Here is a 20,468-nt window from a genome sequence, read left to right on the forward strand (position 1 = left end):
TTATTTTACCAAACATAAAACACATTACACAAACCACCTGAAATTAAAAATATATCTGTCAAGTAAGTGGTGGTTCATTCCGCTGTGGTAACCCCTGATAAACCAGGGACTAAGCAGAAGGTAACTGCATTTTCATGTCATAACTAATGTATATTTTATTTCTGCTCCTGCAGAGAAATTCAACACGTACGTGACTCTCAAGGTTCAGAATGTGAAAAGCACCACCATCGCTGTCCGGGGCAGTGATCCAAGCTGGGAGCAGGACTTCATGTTGTGAGTCTAGCATACATATACAGTGCTCAACGTAAATGAGTACACTAGGCCTGTCACGATATCTCTTTTCTGTTGTACGATATATTGCACCAAAATATATTGTGATTTATTGGATAAGTTGGCGGTTCATTCCGCTGTGGTGACCCCAGATTAATAAAGGGACTAAGCTGAAAAGACAATGAATGAATGAATGAATTTTGTTTTTGGCTTAGTCCCTTTATTAATCTGGGGTCGCCACAGCGGAATGAACCGCAACTTCTCCAGCACATGTTTTATACGAAGCGGATGCCCTTCCAGCTGCAACCCATCCCTGGAAAACACCCATGCATTCTCATTCACACACATACACTACAGACAATTTAGCTCATCAATTCCTTTATAGCGCATGTGGAGGAAACCGGAGCACCCGGAGCAAACCCACGCCAACACGGGGAGAACATCAGATAAGGCTGACCCAGCTAAGGCTCGAATCAGTGACCTTCTTGCTGTGAGGCGACAGCGCTACCCACTCTACCTATTTCTCTGAAATCTGATTTTTTATTTTAAAATTAGACTTTTTATGTCTGAATCCTAAGTAGGGCGACACGGTGGCTCAGCGGTCAGCACTGTGGCCTCACAGCAAGAAGGTCGCTGGTTCGAGTCCCGGCTGGGTCAGTTGGTGTTTCTGTGTGGAGTTTGCATGTTCTCCCTGTGTTGGTGTGGGTTTCCTCCGGGTGCTCCGGTTTCCCCCACAGTCCAAACACATGTGCTATAGGGGAATTGATTACCTAAATTGGACGTAGTGTATGAGTGTTTCCCAGTACTGGGTTGCAGCTGGAAGGGCATCCGTTGTGTAAAACATATGCTGGATAAGTTGGCGGTTCACTCTGCTGTGGCGACCCCTGATAAATAAAGAGACTAAGCTGAGTTTATGTTAAAAATATGTTTCGTTTGCTTCTAAATTGTGAGTTTGCTTTTGACAGTAATGTCTTGTTTTTCCCATCAAAATTCTGAGCTATACAATTAGTCACAATAAAAAAAAATCATGTTAGAAATAAGCTTCTTTGCTCTCCAGGATGAACTATTAGAAATACACAGCAAAAATGGTTTTCAGAGTTGTTGCAACACAGGCTCATTGTGGATGCGTACCCCTGTATACATTTCTAAAACGAACACTAGAGGTCATTATGACGGCGGTATGATGGCCGACGGCTTCTGTTGCTTTTCACACTTACCGGCAGACCGCTTATCTCCATGTAGATTATTTCCACTGTTACCAGTTTGTCCAGACTTAAAATGCAGATAGGAGTTGACCATGATGATGGGGTTTGAGTCCAGCGAAGAACAGTTCCAGAAACCAGGTAAAACAAACGACAAAAAATAAAGTAAATGACAAGGTGAGAACGTGGTAAGATCTGAAAATGTGGTAAAAATCAGGCGGCCGTGGGGGCTTTTCTTTTTCTGGATTGCGTTTGAAAACACTGTCGGTTGAGTTTAGGGATGGAGGAGGGTGGGTGATTGGTCGGTCGGTCGGTCAGTCAGTCAATCGACAGCAGCCTCTGGTGGATTTACACAAGAACAGCAAGCACGAATGACACTCTCTAGAGAAATTTGAGATCTGATAAAGCATACACATCGGCCTCTGGTAGATTCTCAAAAACTGCAAAAACAGCATACCTCCCTGGGACATATTTTACACTGTCCAGAAATGTATACAGGGGTACGTATCAATAATGAGCCTGGGTTGAGTTTTGGTCTTGTTTCTAGTCCAAATCTCTAACCTTTTAAAGAGGCAAATCTCAAGAAGCATTTTCTAAACAAGTAAAAATTCATGTATAAAATCATCTTCTTTGCTCTCCAGCAGAAACTTTTATAAATACACTGCAAAATTGCTTTTCTTACTTAGAGTTGTTGCAACACAGGCTCATTGTGGATACGCACCCCTGTATACATTTCTGGAGAGCGTGAATTATGTAGCCAGAGCTAGGTATGGCTGCATTTTGTCTTTAAAATGAACGCTATGGGATGGTATGACACCATCAACGCTACTCTTGCTTTTAACACTACTAGCTGACTGCTTACCTCCATATAGACAACTTTTCCACTGTTACCAGTTTGTCCAGTGGCTCGCCGCATATGTCGGCAGACTTGAGATGCAGAAAGGAGTTGACCGTGATGATGGGGTTCGAGTCCAGTGAAAAATGGTTCCAGAAACCAGGTATAATAAAAGGCAAAACATAAAGTAAATAACAGGGTGAGAACGTAGTAAGATCTGAAAACCAGGCGGCCACTAGGGCTTTTCTTTTCCTGGATTGCTTTTGAAAATGCTGTCGGTTGGGTTTAGGGAAAGTGATGGGCAGGGGAAGTGGTCAGTCAGTCAGTCAGTCAGTCAACAGCGGCCTCTGATGGATTTACATGAGAACAGCGAAATTTGACATCTGATAAAGCGTACACAGTGGTCTCAAAAACTGCAAGAAACATACCTCCTGGGACGTATTTCGCGCTCTCCATAAATGTATACAGGGGTACATATCGACAATGAGCCTGTGTTGAGTTTTTGTCTCGTTTCTAGTCCAAATATATAAAAACTCTTAAAGAAGTAACTCTCAAGAAGCGTTTTCTAGACAAGTGAAAAATATTCTCTTGTTTTCAGAAGTGATAATTAAAAATTGAGCAAGTTTATCTCTTAAAATGGTGGCGCAGTGGCGCAGTAGGTAGTGCTGTCACCTCACAGCAAGAAGGTCGCTTGTTCGAGCCTCGGCTGGGTCAGTTGGCGTTTCAGTGTGGAGTTTGCATGTTCTCCCTGCGTTCGCGTGGGTTTCCTCCGGGTGCTTCAGTTTCCCCCACAGTCCAAAGACATGTGGTACAGGTGAATTGGGAAGGCTAAATTGTCTGTAGTGAATGAGTGTGTGTGGATGTTTCCCAGAGATAGGTTGCGGCTGGAAGGGCATCCGCTGCGTAAAACATGTGCTGGATAAGTTGACGGTTCATTCCACTGTGGCGACCCTGGATTAATAAAGGGACTAAGCTGACAAGAAAGTGAATGAATGAATATCTCTTAAAACAAGCAAAATAATCTGCCAGTGGGGCAAGCAGAATAATCTTATGTTAAAAGGAAAACAAGATTACTTTGCTTACCCAATTTGCAGGTTAATTTGCTTGTTTTAAGGGAAAAACTCACTTAATTTTGATTAATTACTTCTGTAAACAAAACAGTATTTTTTGCTTGTCCAAAAAAGCTTCTTGATTTAATAGTTTTTAGATATTTGGACTAGAAACAAGACAAAACCTCAGTGTATTATGTGTTTGCAGTGTATTAAAGAGATTCCATTTCTACTGTTTCCTTTGTGCGCTCTTTCATGTGTTCAGTCTGTTCTTTTCCTCCTCTTTGGTCTTTGTCGTCATCCCCTCATGTTGTTTTTGCTCACAGATCTGTATGCGGTATCATGTAGCCAGTAAGATGCTGTATCTCTGTCTGCCATCATCAGTTTATCCTCCTCTGTCCTGCTTTAATTCTCCATCCGTCTGGCTCCAGTGTTCATTCATATTTCTTCCTCATTGATAACAGACGGTGAATGTAGCCGTGTGTTCTGCTGCAGCACTGCTGGTGTGTGTTACGTAATGCAGCTCTGCAGAGAATCTCCTGTATACTGTACTGTGTGTGACGTGCCTTTAATATCCACCACTGCATATATATACTGCACACATCTGCAGGGCTGGAACATCACTGCAAAAAAATATCTGTATTTTGGGATTGTCAGGTGTTTATTTGCGGTTGTGAATTGCATTATGGGATGTTGATCTCTGCTCTGTCCACTTTTGATATTGAAAATTCAAGTCTACAGTTTAACAAAGTGACTTTTATTGACATTTTAGATGTTTGAAATAATATAAGAGATAATATCTAGTCTGTATAATAACAGAAAATGTGCTGCAGTTTATTACAAGGTGTTTGCAGCGTATTATACAACACAAACCCAAACAATATAGCACTGCACACTATTACAAATGAGCAGAAAAGTCACTTTTTACAACTTTACAAAGTACATTTTTATGGAAGAAAGATCAACATCCCATAATGCAATTCAAAAGCAGAAATAAATGGGAAAAAAAAAAAAAATATATATATATATATATATAAACATGAATCTTTCCCAGAGACGGGTTGCAGCTGGAAGGGCATCCACTGTGTAAAAATGTGCTGGATAAGTTGGCGGTTCATTCCGCGGTGGCGACCCCAGATTAATAAAGGGACTAAGCAGACAAGAAAATGAATGAATAAATAAACATGAATCACAAAATCTGAAGATCAGAGTTCCAAAAATGAGTAAACCCAAATTTTATATGCTGGGGGAAAATATAACAATAAAATGAACAAGCAGGAAAAATAAACAAATATAAAAAATCTATCAAATTTAGTTGCAATTTTGTAGTTTGTAATTGTTATTTGCAATAACTCATTTGAATTTAAATGTATAATCTTTCTATTCAGAAAGCTGTTCAGTGGCCAAACTCTTATTTTTATGGATTTAACTATTTAATAAAACTGTTTTATATAACTTTACATAACCTTTATTGTCTATATTCTGATCATTCATTCTTTTTTTTTTGGCGTAGTCCCTTTAGTCATCAGGGGTCGCCACAGTGGAATGAACCGTCAACTTATCCTGCAAATGTTTTACACATGGAATATCCTTCCAGCCGCGGCGACCCCAGATTAATAAAGGGACTAAGCCGAATCGAAAATGAATGAAGGAGTGAATGAATGTCCTTCCAGCTGCAATCCAGTACTGGAAAACACACACACACACACACACACACACACACACACACACACACACACACTCTCACTAGGGCCAATTTAGTTCATCAATTCCCCTATAGCGCATGTGTTTGCACTGTGAGGGAAACCGGAGCACCCGGAGGAAACCCACGCCAGCACGGGGAGAACATGCAAACTCCATACAGAAACGCCAACTGACCCAGCTGGGACTCAAACCAGCGACCTTCTTGCTGTGTTAACCACTGTGCCACTGTGATGCCCTATATTCTGATCACACACACCAAACTTCACACTCTTATTCTTATCCACTGGTGCTACAACAACGACGTAAGAAGCATTAAGGGGTGCATCAAAGGGCACACATAGGTACGCATTGTCACGCCATCTCTAAACATTTAATCCTAAACAGCTTTGAGGAATACAGACAGGCGATGTCAGGTGTTTGTTCTTGTTGCTTAGGGAACGGACGCACACAGTACAGTGCATTCGGTGAGCGAGAGCGACTCTCTTCAGATCAACATGCATGATCGCGTTCATCAAATTTGCTTAAACCAGGTGTGTCCAAACTCAGTCCTGGAGGGCCGGTGTCCTGCAGATTTTAGCTCCAACTTGCCTCAACACACCTGCACGGATGTTTCTAGAAAGCCTAGTAAGTGCTTGATTAGCTAGCCCAGGTGTGTCCGATTAGGGTTGGAACTAAACTTTGCAGGACACCGGCCCTCCAGGACCGAGCTTGGACATGCCTGGCTTAAACTAAGCGTTTTAAAGCGTATTTTACAAGTAAGGATTCTGACACAGCAACGTGCAGCAGATGCTTTATAAAAGTTGCGTGTAAGAGGGCAACACGTCAAACTTAATGACACATTTGAGGGCTCATGGAATCAACTTAAAGGCAGAGGAATGCACTGTCTCTGAAAGCTTAAGACATCAAATGACACTTTCAATGAGTATGTACATGAACACCAATGCTCTGATTTAAATGTGATTAAGACAATACTCTGATTAAGAGTCTAGACTACCATGTAAACAGTGATTATTGATTACCTTAAAGGACCACAGACACCTGCGTCACGAAATGCTGAGGTTTTTTCTTTCCATTCAATGTGCAGTATCAAATTCCACCAGTCCTTACTTAATGCTCACATCAAATACCTCAGTTTGTCATGGGGGCATGAATGAAATGTTCCTGAATGAAAGTGAAACTGCAGTTAAAGTTGAAAAATTAAAAATGAAACACCTGAAATTACATGAAACTCTGGAAACATGGATAGCGTGATGACGCAATGATGTTAATCGATCTGTGTACTATAACATGTAAGAGAGGATCATGAAAGGAACATTCAAAAAGCAACTCATGTAAACACCTTAATCTTATTATTGTCTCATTCAGATTAAAGCAAATCATTAGAATACTGATAACCATGTAAACATAGTCACAACCCTATAGAAAAAAGGAGTTCAGTATTTTGATGACAGCCTTTCCACAGGTTAGCAGTAAGCTAATGTAATTTCATAATGCAAATCTTAAATTCATGCTAACCAACAAATGATCAAAGGAAATAAATTAATGCAATTCAATTATATAGAATATTAAATTATGTTTACTTTAAACTTTAATTATATTGTTTTATTAAAATTATTTTTAAAAAGATTTTGTCAAATAAAAGATTTTTCTAGTCATCCACCATCATTTTGTGGCTCAAAAGTATCAGTTCAGGCACTGTTTTGGCACCGGTATCGTTTTAAAAGTATCAATTCAGCACCGGTATCAAAATAACCCCAATCGATACCCAACCCTAGTTTAGACCATGACGTTGTAAAATCAGACCAAGTGGGATTGGGTAATCAGAATCAGAATCAGAATCAGAATCAGAATCAGAATCAGTTTTATTGCCAAGTGTGCTTCACACACACACAAGGAATGTGTTTTGGCTACAGAAGCTTCCAGTGTACATAAAGTGACAAGTGACAACACAAAATAAATCTGAAAAAATAAAATAATAATAATAAAAAATGATGAACATTAAACAGATGCGGTTAGTGAAGAAACCTGGATGTTGAGTTGTATGTACAGATTGTTATAAATATACAGGTTATAAGGTGCTGTGTACAAGTGCGTATGTAGAAAGTATTGCATTGTATATTGATATAAGGTGCTGTGTACAAGTGCGTATGAGAAAGTATTGCACATATTTATTGCACAGTAGGGGAATATTTAACTGTTCATAAGGTAGACAGCCTGAGGAAAGAAACTTTTCCTGTGTCTGGCTGTTTTTGTGCTCGGTGCTCTGAAGCGCCGACCAGACGGTAACAGTTCGAACAGGTAGTGTGCTGGGTGTGAGGCGTCCAGAGTGATTTTGCGAGCCCTTTTACTCACTCTGGAAGAGTACAGTTCTTGAAGTGTAGGAAGGGTTGTGCCAGTGATACGTTCAGCAGTCCGGACTATTCGCTGTAGTCTACGGAGGTCGGTTTTGGCAGCTGAGCTGAACCAGACGGTGATTGAAGTGCAGAGGATGGATTGGATGACAGCTGAGTAGAACTGTACGAGTAGCTCCTGTGGCAGGTTGAACTTCCTCAGCTGACGAAGGAAGTACAGTCTCTGCTGGGCTTTCTTCACAATAGAGTCTATATGAATGTCCCACTTCAGATCCTGAGAGATGGTGGTGCCCAGGAACCTGAATGACTCTACTGCAGCCACAGTGCTGTTCATGATGGTGAGTGGGGGGAGTGCAGGGGGGTTTCTCCTAAATAGTGAATAATAGTGGGCCAAGAACAGATCCCTGGGGAACACCTAACTTCAGGGGGACAGAGGGTGACCGAATATCCTTAACAGAGATGAAGAATTGTCTATCTGAGAGATATGAAGAAAACCAAGAGAGAGCAGTACCAGAAATACCCAGATCAGAGAGACGTGAGAAAAGAGATAAATACCCAGATCAGAGAGACGTGAGATAAGTAAATCATGAGAGACAGAACGTGGTAAAATCTGAAAACGTGGTAAAAGTCCGACAAGGGCTTTTCTTTTTCTAAATCGCTTTTGAAAACATTATCAGTTGGGTTTAGGGAAAGGGGTGGGTGGGGGATCGATCGGTCGGTCAGTCAGACGGTCAGTCAAGCGACAGTGGCCTCTGGTGGATTTATGCGAGAACAGCAGGTGCGAATGGCACTTGCAAGAGAAATTGGAGCTACTTTTTTTGCAGTTTTTGTTTTTGCAAATCCACCAGAGGCCACTGTGTATGGGACGTATTTCACGCTCTCCAGAAATGTATAGAGGGCTACATATCAATAATGAGCCTGGGTTGATATAAAGCAGTATTTTTATTGCATAAACTCTCATTTGTCCACATACTGTAAGTGATCATAGCTCCATCGCATCTCAGAAATGTAACTATCTCCTATCTCTTCTTTCTAACAGTGCGTCCTGCTGTTTTCTAAATGAGACGTGTGTCATATTCCTCCTGGCCATGTTTGGTTTTATATTAGTTTCTGTTTTGCCGTGATGTAATTATGTAAAGTAGTTTAGTCTATGAAATCTTCTCAGTGTGGTGCCAGCAATAAACCCTGATGCAGCAAATGCAAACATCTCCGGATAAACATCTAATCATGATTCCAGAGCAGCTCTTATTCGCCCACACCACTCTCAGTTCATTTAATGCCAGACTTGATGTTAATTAAAATAAAAGCGTTTTATTTTCTGCTGTATCTCATTGTCCTTATGAAACATACAAATTACACTTTGTTTATCTTTTGTTAAAGGGATAGTTCACCCAAAAAGAAACATTCTGTCATCATTTACTTAAACATTAAACATTAAATTATTTTTGCTGCTTGTTCAAACTACTGATTTAAAATGAGCTGAAATGACACAATTCTTGAGATTTCTTTAGGGACGAATGAATTGTTATATGTTCAAGTTACAAGTATTTGTGTTGGGACAGCATGGACGTATCATGTGGAACCGTACACTTTCTTTTACAGTGTAGTTTCTTTCCTCTGTTGAACACAAAAATTTGAGATTACTGTTCATTTTAAGGTAATTAAATTGCTGTTACTTATATTATACTTGCCTTAAATAAATTCAACAGTTATATATACACTCGCCGGCCACTTTATTAGGCACACCTTACTAGTACCAAGTTGGACCCCCTTTTGCCTTCGAAACTGCCTTAATCCTTCATGGCAGAGATTCTACAAGGTATTGGAAATATTCCAAAATGGAGATTTTGCTCCATACTAAACATGGTCAGCAACAATACTCAGGTAGGCTGTGGTGTTGACACGATGCTTAATTGGTACTAATGGACCCAAAATGTGCAAAGAACATATGCCCCACACTATTACACCACCACCACCAGCCTGAACCGCTGATACAAGGCAGGATGGATCCATGCTTTCATGATGTTAATGCCAAATTCTGACCCGACCATCCGAATGTGGCAGCAGAAATGGACACTCATCAGACCAGGCAACGTTTTTTAATCTCCTATTGTCCAATTTTGGTCAAATCCCAGTTGATCAGCAGTTTCTGAAATACTCAGAGCAGCCCGTCTGGCACAAACAACTATGCCAAGTTCAAAGTCTCTTAAATCCCCTTTCTTCCCCATTCTGATGCTCGCTTTGAACTGCAGCAGATCATCTTGACCATGTCTACATGCCTAAATGCATTGAGTTACTGCCATGTGATTGGCTGATTAGACATAAGTGTTAACGAGCAGTTGGACAGGTGTACCTAATAAAGTGGCCGGTGAGTGTAAATCAATTCAGAAAAGCAGAGTTATTGTATTTTTGTAATTCTATGGGTGACATTTTACTTGAAGTGGTGTTCACAAGACTTTATAATGATGGCACGTTCCTAATTCCCGAAACACATGCTTTGTTAATGATTAATCATGTTAGTAAAGAGTTAAGAAACATGAATAACATGCAGGTTGAAGCACTTTAACACTCCAAAACATTTAACATTAACAAAGATTCGAAAGATGTGTTGTTCACTGAAAGAACATTTTTGTTCACACTTTATTTTAATCGTGCCATTAACAAATACTTAGCTAAGGCTTTAGCTTAATTAACTACTAGTTAGCTACTTATTAATAGTTATTAAGGTATCGGGTATAGGATTTGGATATAGCTGTCATACTTTATAAGTGCTAATAATCATTAATAATAATCAGTAATCAATAATCAGTGACGTCTTCTGTCTTTTTTCCTCTCTGTATTTGTCTGTCTAGTGAGATCAATCGTCTTGATCTGGGACTCACGGTGGAGGTGTGGAATAAAGGACTGATCTGGGACACAATGGTGGGATACGTCTGGATCCCGCTGCAGAGTATCCGGCAGTCGAATGAGGTCAGCGCTGCATGATTTTACTCATATCATAAGAAGAATAATTGCAATATATATGTGTGTGTATGGGCGGCACGGTGGCTCAGTGGTCAGCACTGTGGCCTCACAGGAAGAAAGACGCTGATTCGAGTCCCGGCTGGTTTAGTTAGTGTTTCTGTGTGGAGTTTGCATGTTCTCCCCGTGTTAGTGTGGGTTTCCTCCTGGTGCTCCGGTTTCTGCTACAGTCCAAACACATGCGCTATAGGGGAACTGATGAACTAAATTGGCCGTAGTGTATGAGTGTGTGTGAATGACTGTGTATGGGGGTTTCCCAGTACTAGGTTGCATCTGGAAGGGCATTTGATGTGTAAAACATATGCTGGATAAGTTGGCAATTCATTCCGCTGTGGTGACCCCTGATAAACAAGGGACTAAGCCAGAGGAAACTGAATGAATGAATGAATGAATGAATGAATGAATGAATGAATGAATGAATAACTTATTAATTAATCAGGTTTCAAGTACATTTTTTAAATTATAAAACGTTTAACATACAAACTCAATATTTCATATACAAACTTAATATTTTAGTCAGTTTGATTGGTGTAAGTTGAGATGACTAGAAACATTCATTGGATTCAACTAAAACATTTAAGGCCGCAAGAATTTTTTACAGTAAGAATATATATCTATGTTAGCTCTGATCCATTAAATAATTTAATGAATGGCAATATTAGGATATCTCTTTAGTTTTAATCATAATAATTATTGGAGCTTTATGACATGGTGCGTTATCCTGCTGGAAGTAGCCATCAGAAGATGGAGACACTGTGGACATAAAGGGATGGACATGGTCAGTAACAATACTCAGGTAGGCTGTGGTGTTGACACCATGCTCAATTGATATTAATGGACCCAAAGTGTGCCAAGAAAATCTCCCCCACACCATTACACCACCAGCACCAGCCTGACCTGCTGATACAAGGCAGGATGGATCCATGCTTTCATGTTGTTGAGGCCAAATTCTGACCCGACCATCTGAATGTGGCAGCAGAAATAGAGAGACTCATCAGACCAGGCAACGTTTCTCCAATCTTCTCTTGTCCAGTTTTGGTGAGCCTGTGTGAATTGTAGCCTCAGTTTCCTGTTCTTAGCTGACAGGAGCGGCACCCGGTGTGGTCTTCTGCTGCTGTAGCCCATCCGCCTCAAGGTTGGACGTGTTGTGTGTTCAGAGATGCTCTTCTGCAGACCTCGGTTGTAACGAGTGCTTATTTGAGTTACTGTTGCCTTTCTATCAGCTGAAACAGTCTGGCCATTCTCCTCTGACCTCTGGCATCAACAGGGCATTTGTGCCCACAGAACTGCCGCTCACTGGTTATTTCCTCTTTTTCTGACCATTCTCTGTAAACCCTAGAGATGGTTGGGCAAATCCCAGTTTTTATCGAAGTTTCATCATGGGCAGGTTTCTGATCTGATGTGCTGCTGGATTTGCGAGGTGTAATGCGCCTCGTTCTGTCCCGTTACGTAAGCCAATGCCTGCTTTATTTAAAGACTGCGCTTTTTCTGAGCCTCCTTCCATTTGCTTCTTTTATGTCCTGCTTTCTAAATGAGTTTTTCTTCATGCTTTCATAACGTGATATGAAAAATGCATCATCCACTGTCAATAATGAATGGGAGTTTTCTTCTTCAGTCTCTGGTGCTTTATGAGGTTTAAAGTTCTTCATTGTGTTTTCTAAGAACGTTTTTAGATGTTTCTGAGGGAATACAGCGAGCAGTGTGTGATGTAGTGATTATTAATTCAATTACTTACTACTGAAAATATTATGTTTTAAGTATGACACGCTGGCTCAGTGGTTAGCACTGTGGCCTCACAGCAAGAAGGTCGCTGGTTTGAGTCCCGGCTGGGTCAGTTGGCATTTCTGTGTGGAGTTTGCATGTTCTCCCCGTGTTGGCGTGGGTTCCCTCCAGGTGCTCCGGTTTCCCCTACAGTCCAAACACATAGGGGAATTGATGAACTAAATTGGCCATAGAGTGTGAGTGTGTATGGGTGTTTCCCAGTACTGGGTTGCAGCTGGAAGGGCATCCGCTGTGTAAAATATATGCTGGAATAGTTGGCGGGTCATTCCACTGTGGCAGTCTCTGAAATAGAGATTAAGCATAAGGAAAATGAATGAATGAATGAATGAATGAATGAATGAAAATAAAGTGATTACTGCTCATTTTTAGATAAATCAGTTACAGTTACTTATATTTTACATGCCTTAAATATTAGTTTCTCCAGGATTTTGCACAGCCAAGATTTGTGTCAGTTTTGAGATAAGCTTTCAAAATATCAGTCATTTTAGGCAGCAAAACATGTTTTAATAATGGTCATAGATATCCCTGCTAAATCCTTGAGGGACTGAATACTGTAAATTAAAAAGAATTACGTTTCAGTATAAATAAATGAGGCGACACGGTGGCTCGGTGGTTAGCACTGTGGCCTCACAGCTAGACGGTCGCTGGTTCTAGTCTCGGCTGGGCCAGGTGACATTTCTGTGTGGAGTCTGCATGTTCTCCCCGTGTTGGTGTGGGCTTCCCCCGGGTGCTCCCGGTTTCCCCCACAGTCCAAATGTAACCGTACTCTCTTTTACTCTGCGTTGTGTTGTAAATGAGGAGAGGACACCATTTTGAGTCTGCACAGAGAATGTTATTACGTTTGTGACAGATCGGCAGCTTCAGCTCACACTATTACACTGTCAACAAAAACAACATTCTACAATATAACAAATTGTTTTTACATCAGTAAATAAAACATATGATTAAATTTAAACTTACATATGTATGTGTGTGTGTTGTTTATGAACAGAGCCCAGTTCAATGTGGAACAGGTACAGCATACCTCTTTAGTTAAGGGAAAAAGGTGGAAAAGACCGCTCAAACAATAGTGCAACAGGTATGGCTGCTTGGACTATACCATCTTGATGTTAACCCCAAGGGGGAGAAGAGGTGAAACCACTGTCGCTTTACAGACTCTTTTTACAATTATATTGTGAACACAAACCAATTTTAAATGAACAGTAACTAAACAGGAGGAAAATATAGTGAAATCAATATGCCTGAAATTATCCTGTTACACAAACACATGCGCTATAGGGGAATTGATGAACTAAATTGGCTGTAGTGCATGATAGTGTGAATTAGTGTGTATGGGTGTTTCCAAGTTCTGGGTTGCGGCTAGAAGGGCATCCGCTGTGTCAAACACATGCTGGATAAGTTGACAAAAAATTTCATTATTCTACAAAATACATTTGTATAACAGAAAAGCTGCAGTTGGTCAAAGCAAAACAAGGCAAGTTTATTTATACAGCAGATTTTCTACACAATGGTAATATATTATCATACAATAATTACAATAAAACGACATAATTACAATTAAATCAATACAGTAATAACTAAACAACAGATTTAAAATGATTAAAAACGGATTCAATTGTGTAAAAATGTGTAGTCTTAATTATCAATGATTGAAAATTGATTTATACAGAACGTTTGGGGTTATTTACAGTATTTAAAGGTGCTGTATGCAAGTGTTTGACTCTTCTAAAGCATTAAAACATCTGCAAGATATGTTTGCAGATATTCAGAAACATGCTCAGTGAACATTCTTGTTTATCTGAGAAACAATGCTGAAGATATTCTGCTTTGAGCTTGTGTGTTACATGCTGAAACGGCTGTCTTTGTTTTGGTCTTTTAACCCACCCAATGCCAGTTTAGCCAATTATATTTCAGCACCGCGGGTTACCTTGTTGTAAGGCTCTCAAAGTGTGCATCCATGACTGAAATGCGATCTCCGATTGACAATAGTAGCCTATGAAATTAGATGCTGATTCAGAGTTTCACATGAGGTTATTAATTAGCAAATAACATAAATATTATGAATGTAAACATTAGGTTAGCAGTTTACATTGTAATCCCGTGTCTTAACAACATGCTAAGTGACGAGATACGCAGTGATGAGCAATTTGGCTGTTTGCACCAGACGAAACACGACAGAAATGTAAATACAGCCATTCAGAAGCACAGAATAGTGCACTCACTCACCAAATGGTAAGGTTTATAATCTATTAATATATATTAAACCTCTTTAACATGATTAAATATAGATGCTGAATCACTGATGTGTGTTGGTTTGCACTGAGTCTCAGTTCTACAGTTTAGTTTCAGACGGTTTATTTTATTTTCCAGATCTAAGGTGAACTATCTGCTGCTAAATGTCATAATAAATGTCATGTACAATGGCATTTAGACTCACATTGTTAGTATTTAACACTGATTATGCTTATTTCACGCGGCCGCCTTTTCAAAGAATGAAAGTGAGGCTGTGGTGGGAAGAAACCCGGTATAGTATAGGATCAGCGTGTTGCAACAACATGCTGTGGACTACAAACCTCCAGCTGTTGCAGAGATTTAAAAATGCAGAAATGGTGTAAACATCACTTTAATATCATTCAGTTCAGTTTAATTTAAACAGTTAAAAGCATATTAGGCATCAAACTAAATCCTAATCTCTTTAAGAGAAATACGCTTAAGAGTCCTCCTAGACTTCAGTTCATGACACCAGGTAAACACAGTGAGGATGCTTCCCTGCTTCAGCCTATGTAACCCGGTGAGCAATAAAACAATGCATTCCTCTGTAGCACACCCTCGTGTTGTCTGTTATAGTGTTGTCCCTGACATTTTAAAAACGTTCATTTCCCGCTAACATTTGAGCGCCGCCTTAAACAGCACTGATTTGCCATAGTGTTCACCAGTGCTCAACAGAAATGACTGTGATTGGCCGTGAAGGTCATCAGTTCAGCGCTCTTCACCAAGTGCAAACACAGATACAAGGACGCTGGAGCGTTTTAAGCCATGAAGATCAGTCGATTCATCAGCGGATCACTCGTTTGTGTTTGTACTCTGTAAACATTGGTGAAGTGCAGTGAACTAATGACCTTTACGGCCAATCATTTCTATTGAGCACTGGTGAACACAATAGCAAGTCAGCGCTGTTTAAGAACACAATCAACAGTGCTTTAAATGTTAGTGGGAAATGGAGTTTTTTTTAATTTCAGTACCGAAATTCAGTATGGTGACAAGTCTAATATAGTGAAAGAATCAGTTCATTAACTTGAGTTTGATAAATGGCATCTAAAACGTGTGTTTGGGAAAGAAAACGTTAGCTAACTACTGCCATTTCCCTTAACTTAGCTGAAAATGAGCTTTGATATCCCCTTTATTTTCACCATTCATTCAGAATGGACCTTTGGGTCACTTGGAAAGCGGTGAAATGATAAATTTGTGTCACTTTCTCTTTGCTGAAAGGATATACAGCCAAGTACACAACGTTCCTATGTAACTCCAATCGATACTCCCGGGTTTCTTCCCACCGCAGCCTCGATTTCACTTTTTACAAAAATGTAAAAATGTCATGTATGCGTGAAATCAGTCTATAAAGCACATGAGGTGTACCTGAGGTGATTATGGTCAGTTTTCTGTTGTTCAGCTGTGAGAAATAGAAGCCATTTCTAAAATATAGATTTCAGGTGTTGATTAGGACAAAAACTCCTTTTAATACAGAAAATATTCCTGTGCAGTTGATTTAGTTAGAAAACGGTTTAAATAAACCTTAAATCAGTCCTTAGGCTCGATAGTCAATCACACTCGAGGAGGAGTCAAGTGAAAATGTGTTTTGATCCAGGAGTGCAATACCTAGTTCAACCACTGGGTGTCAAACTTACACACTGCACCTTTAAAGAAAGAACATTATAAATGACTAAGAAAATTAAACTACTGTCTTTTCTTCAGTGGATCAGTAATTTAATTGGAGTAACTAATTACAGTAACTGATTACATCCAACACTGCTATTAATGAGTGCGATTTAAAAGAAAAACAGTACTCCATTTACCGTGAACCTGAATCGCTCTAAGAGGCTAAAAACACAAATACATTTTAATTAACTGCATTTTGCTTTTGTGTAATAATTTTAATAAACATTTCAGTTCACAGAGGCTCTTTTACAACCATTTTTTTCATAACTGTGCTAAAACTATTATGAACAGGGCTTGACATTAACACCCGCCAAGCCGCCAAATGCGGGTACATTTTAGCTGTGGCGGGTTAGACAGACACTCCCACGAGCCACTCAGGCTGGTTGAAAATCATTTTTAAATTGAAGTTTTCTTAAAAGCAGTGTTCAACAATAAGGATGGGCCAATATTAATGTAAATGTGATCTTAGAATCGAGAAGCAGCACGACTGACCAAAAATAACTGTTCGCGCAAGCAAAAGAAAGCAGCTGTATCTCGAATGTGAGGATTAGGGATGGGCATTTCTGACCATTCTTCATTTCGATGAATCCACAGGTTTGACAAACGATTAATCGATTAATCGGGGGTGAAGCTTAAGCGAGAGGCCGGGCGACAATGTGCATAGCGACAATTAAATAACATTCAATTTAAAATATATATATTTATTTAAAGCCCTGTTATAAATTGCGTTGATAAAACTATGACAGGATTCATAAAACAATTAAATCAACGCTGTTGAGTTATTAAAAATCACCATCAGTATTGGTGAACACAGTAAACATTTAAAGAAGTGTGAGCAGTGCCGTATTTACACATGGGCAAGTAAAAGCTTTGAGATACGATTTACTTTATGCAAGTGTATTAATTTAAAGTTGTTAGAGGCCATTTACATTTGGAGTATTTTGCATGCGCAAGTTTGTTATTCTCTATGCGCAAACAAAACGACGGTGGTGAAAGCAAACTGAAAATATATGAATATATAAATCAGTGTTAATCTTATGAATGCTGGAAAAACATATTCTGTAATTGTGAATCCGGGTCTCCACTTTTGCCATGGCCTCTTTTAGTTTTAACAAACTTATGCTTCAGGTTTTTCCAAACCTTTTAACAAAAAAATTCGGTAACACTTTATAATAACTACACACTATAAATCATTTATTAAGCATTAGCAAATAGTGAATTCATTATCTGTTAAGCATTAACTCTACATTAATAAACGTTAGTAAGCAGTTTATAACTGCAGCTATAAATGCTGTATTCTTGACTTACAAACATAATTATAATGTGCTTAATACTTGTACTTTCATACTATGTAAATGATTTATTTTTCATTACTAAATTAAGTATTGCATTATTTACAAACCATTTGTATTTAAGAGTAGTTGAGGGTTTTTAGGATCATTCAGAATGAGTTAGTAAATGATTAATAAACTATTGAAATCAGTGTTTATATGTCTTATTGTATAGTGATGAAAACATTTGTTTGTAGAGTAAGTAGTTTGACCGTTTTCTGCCGTTTATTATTTCAAGTCATTTTTCCCATAGGCAGCTGAGTCGTAAGTTCTAAAACAATCGCAAAAACGAGCGCACTTCCGCATTGAAGAATAAGGTCAATATGTGCAGTACATTGAAGACGCCGAAATAAAGCAAGACATCTGTCAACTAATTTGTCTGCAACAACATGAGGGGAAGATATTTTCCACGTGATTGACACATACTTCACAAAACATGTCAGTGTTAAAATAGGGGTCTCCTGGAAAAAAGGTTGGGACTGGTCTAGACTCTAGGTTAATGTCGACAGCACGATTTTTTTATTATTATTAATATATTTATATATATATATATATATATATATATATATATATATATATATATATATATATATTTATATATATATATATATATATATATATATATATATATATATATATATATATATATATATATTTTTTTTTTTTTTTTTTTTTTTTTAAACTGGATTAAATTATTAGTGGGGACATTTTTATGGTCAGTGGATATTGGTGGGGACCAAGCGGCAACCTCCCGCTCTCCCTCGGGAAGCCAATACGGAAGTAACTGAAACTGCAATTCATCAAAATTCCGCTAGTCCTGGCTCTATAATAGAGCAAACTGCAATTGAGCCCACTGTTAGAATGGCCAACTTTACAGCAGAAAAAAAGGTGTTTACAGCCTGGTACAAAGAATGATTTTGGTTCATATAGCTATTATTACCCTCCATGACAACTGTGAGGGGGTGAATTTATTTAGAACTCATCCATTTCCTTTATATTAGGTTATATTAAGTCTGCATAATTAAGGGCGTGGCCACTTGAGTGACAGCTAGGTCTCGCTGGTCGCCGTCACTTCACCTCAGCTGAATCCGGCAGATTAGCCACTGATCTCGGCATATTCATCGTATTTTTGTGTTGTTTTATGTGGCTTTACACAGTCAGCTGCCTTTTGGGCTTATTTCTTACAATTATCAGATGATATGGGATGCTGTGTGCACTTAATTATGCTCACAAACCATTCATGTGGCCTCCGTTTCCCATGTGAGTAAAGTTATATATACCATCTCTATAAATGTGTGTGCTTTATTTAAGATAATTTATCATTAATATTTTTCTTTAGACCCATAAAGCACTCCAGAATCTGACAGATTGATTAGCTGTAGGCTCTAGAACAGTCATCTGAAGTGTTATCATACAGTGTTATGCTGTAGTTCATCAATAGTCTTGCATTTACTAACACACACTATATCTGAAGTGTTTGGATGTATTTCACGTTTTCCTCCTGTAGAAAAACATCATAAGAACAATGCTCAGTGGCTCAGTGTATTACTACAGTGTTTTTAAAAGTCTAAACACTTTATTGATATAGTGTACAGCCAAGCACATGTGGTCAGAACACAAACGAGTCGCAGGTAATAAAGTATCAAGCGTTTCTCCCACAGTAAAGTCTGTCTGCCAGGTCTAAGCAAAGTGCCAGCAGGTGTCTGTAGCTCCGCTCACTCTCCGCCTCTTTGTCCTTATTTGGTATCCCGCCGTGGGTGCGATGACGCGCGAACAAAATGGCGACGGTTGGCCGCGCCTACTTGTAGCTTCTTTTGCAGTGTTCAGAAACCAATGGGTGACGTCACGGATACTACGTCCATATCTTTTACAGTCTATGGTGGGGACGTGTCACCTCCGTCCACCCTAAATCTACGCCCCTGGTGCCTATAACAAAATGTTGAATTAAACAGTGCATGTATACACCTATATTTTGCTTGTTTTGACACATTTAAATGTTGTCGCTAACAAATAATTATTTATTTTTGGTTTAGTCAGAGATAAATTTGCTAAATCCTTCATTTTGAGCACTGAAAAGTCTTTTGAAAGTAAAAATAATTGCAGTGCAACACAACCAATTCGCTCATGCACATTGAGTAAGCTCAAATACGACACAAAACAGGGAAATGACTGAGGAGGCATGTGGACATAACGTCTAAATCAAGTCATTTTAGCATGTCAAAGTCAAATTTATGCATATAAAATATAATTTCCCAACAACAAAAGTGTGGCTAGTGGAAAAGGCGAGTGGCTAGTAATGTTGGAAATCTACTAGCCACAGTGGCTGGTGATCAAAAAAAGATTAATGTCAAGCCCTGATTATGAACATTATCATATTACGCTTGTTTGTTTTTTATCTTCGCATCAGCATCTAGCAGTGTTGCTCTGTGTTTTACTAGGATTGTTGTAGTCACTTTAACAGGCGGCTCGTTTCACTTTTATTGACATTCATAAATGTGCTTGGCTGAGAAATGAATGAGAAAGACATTTATGTGTTGCTTTAGCCAGAGATTTATGTGCAGTTAACTCTGACCTCAGAGCCCAGCCAATCACACGAGCCGTCTGGATGATGTCACGGGAATCAGATGAGTCATCAGACCTGCGGCATTCTGGGAAATGAAGTCACAGAGGTTTACAAACGTGTGTGTTTGTGTGTGTGTGTGTGTGTGTGTGTGTGTGTGTGTGTGAATGTGTGAATGTGGAGGAAGAGTTAATGGACTGTAAAGGGGAAGGTCACTCTTTTCAATTAAAGGAAAATATTGCTTTATTGGAAAAGACATGGGCTGATGCATTTTTAATGCTTATGAATTCCTTTATTTATTGCTGCTGAGCTGAAATACATTTTTAGTCCGATTTAAATGAACATAATTAGCTTTTGACTTAAACAAGTGTTTATTAAACTATCTACACCCAACTGGCCACTTTATTAGGTACACCTGTCCAATTGC

General features: G+C 39.1%; 1 protein-coding gene across 1 annotated transcript in view; it reads left to right on the plus strand.

Moving 5' to 3' along the window:
• LOC130238859 (protein unc-13 homolog A) overlaps positions 1-20,468 on the plus strand; it is a 58,610-nt gene that overhangs the window by 10,914 nt on the left and 27,228 nt on the right. Inside the window, exons 3-4 of the mRNA XM_056469978.1 lie at positions 174-273; positions 10,264-10,381. Coding sequence (XP_056325953.1) covers positions 174-273; positions 10,264-10,381 — 218 coding nt within the window. The remainder of the gene's footprint in view (positions 1-173; positions 274-10,263; positions 10,382-20,468) is intronic.

The sequence above is a fragment of the Danio aesculapii genome, chromosome 2, assembly GCF_903798145.1.
Source record: "Danio aesculapii chromosome 2, fDanAes4.1, whole genome shotgun sequence".
Lineage (NCBI taxonomy): Eukaryota > Metazoa > Chordata > Actinopteri > Cypriniformes > Danionidae > Danio > Danio aesculapii.